This window comes from Entamoeba invadens (assembly GCF_000330505.1).
Source record: "Entamoeba invadens IP1 unplaced genomic scaffold scaff_1105074725569, whole genome shotgun sequence".
Classification (NCBI taxonomy): domain Eukaryota; phylum Evosea; order Mastigamoebida; family Endamoebidae; genus Entamoeba; species Entamoeba invadens.
In genome coordinates this window covers 34759-36229 of record NW_004191846.1, presented here as the reverse complement: position 1 = coordinate 36229, position 1471 = coordinate 34759, and the positions used below count along the sequence as shown (strand labels likewise).

Sequence of the window (1471 nt, the reverse complement as noted above, 5' to 3'; positions counted from 1 at the left end):
ACAGTTGAATTGTATTAATTTCAAAAGCTATAACTTACTATTAACATTTTAATTACAATGTTAATATTATTGTATTTATATTTTTTATAAAAATCATAAATTAACTATTATTTAATTATCTTAAAAGCCAAATTAATATAAATTTGTTTATTATTAAAATTATCGCTAAATATATCTATTTTTCAACAAGCAAACTTATCTGTAAAAATAATATTGCCAAATTTTTGCAATCATAGAGAGCAAACCATTTTTTGTATTAAAAGAAAACAATATGTCACTTAATTACACTTTTATTTATTTTAAATATTTTTTATATTTAAAAAACAACAGGAACGACAAAACAAATTTCAGGATTATATTTTTATTTCAAAATCCAACATTCTAAGTTATTTTTACATCGAATTTAAGTCGACTTGAGTGTAAATTGACCAACATAAGATAAAATACATTTTGATTGTTTATCAATTTACCAATCAAATCAACGTTTTAATTATACTTATAATATTTAATTTTTATAATAAATTATATTTAACATAAACAATAAATCAATTTATAGTTAAATATTATAATTATTAGAATACTCAGTGATGATTTATTAAATTTGAAAATTGTAATACAATTATTGATACAAAGCATTGAAAAATGAGAGAAAGTGATAAAGCAAGGTTTTATAATAATGGTTGATACTTGTACAATTTTTTGATAAATTAAAAAAGAATAACTTAAATACTTTATTTTATTTAAACTCAAACTTATAAATGAAAATGATTAAATAAGTGATTAGACAAAAGAAGAAAGTGATGTATCTTAACATTATAAAGTTTGGTGTTATGTTTCATTTTAAATAAACCAGTTTTAACTGACAAATTAAAGTTTTTTAAATTTTTATCGATGTGTTGTAAAAATGTATAGAGAAGGTATTGTTAATTATTAAGCTTAAAAGGAATATATTAATGATTATTAAATGTCTTTTAAATGGTATTTGTTAATTGTACTGCACATCTATGATTAATCAAATTTTTATTACATTTTTATAAATATAACGGTGACAGTTTTTAGAAATAATGGGATGGCATTTTTCGTTCTCTTATAAATAAACATTTCGAGACAAAAACAAATAATAGCAATATTATTAATTTGCTATTATAATAAAATTTGATTCGCGAGAAATGCTTATTTCTAATAGATACCATTCTATTGATTCATTATTTTAGGTGCCATATTCATTGGTGTTCCAATACCTTTAGTGAATGCATGTTACTCAACAGACTGTTGATGTTCCTCGACGCTCCAAAGTCAGTCAATTTACCATTTACGGCATCTTTTTTATTCAAAGACACAACGAGAGTGTTATCTGGTTTGACATCTCTATGTAATATACCGTTGTTGTGTAAATACTCCAACCCCTTTGCAGAATCCAATGTGATCTTTACTCGCATTTTAAAGTCAATTGGGTCGTTCTTTCTCTTTT

At 22.4% G+C, this 1471-nt stretch overlaps 1 protein-coding gene across 1 annotated transcript; it reads right to left on the bottom strand.

Annotated features, from left to right (window-relative positions):
• Positions 1-1223: 1223 nt before the first annotated feature.
• On the bottom strand, positions 1224-1466 carry EIN_348810 (tyrosine kinase, putative; the record flags this gene model as incomplete). The annotated part of the gene is made up of 1 exon (XM_004185350.1): positions 1224-1466. A coding segment is annotated over one exon (243 nt), but the record flags the coding sequence as incomplete, so codon positions are not given.
• Positions 1467-1471: the final 5 nt, after the last annotated feature.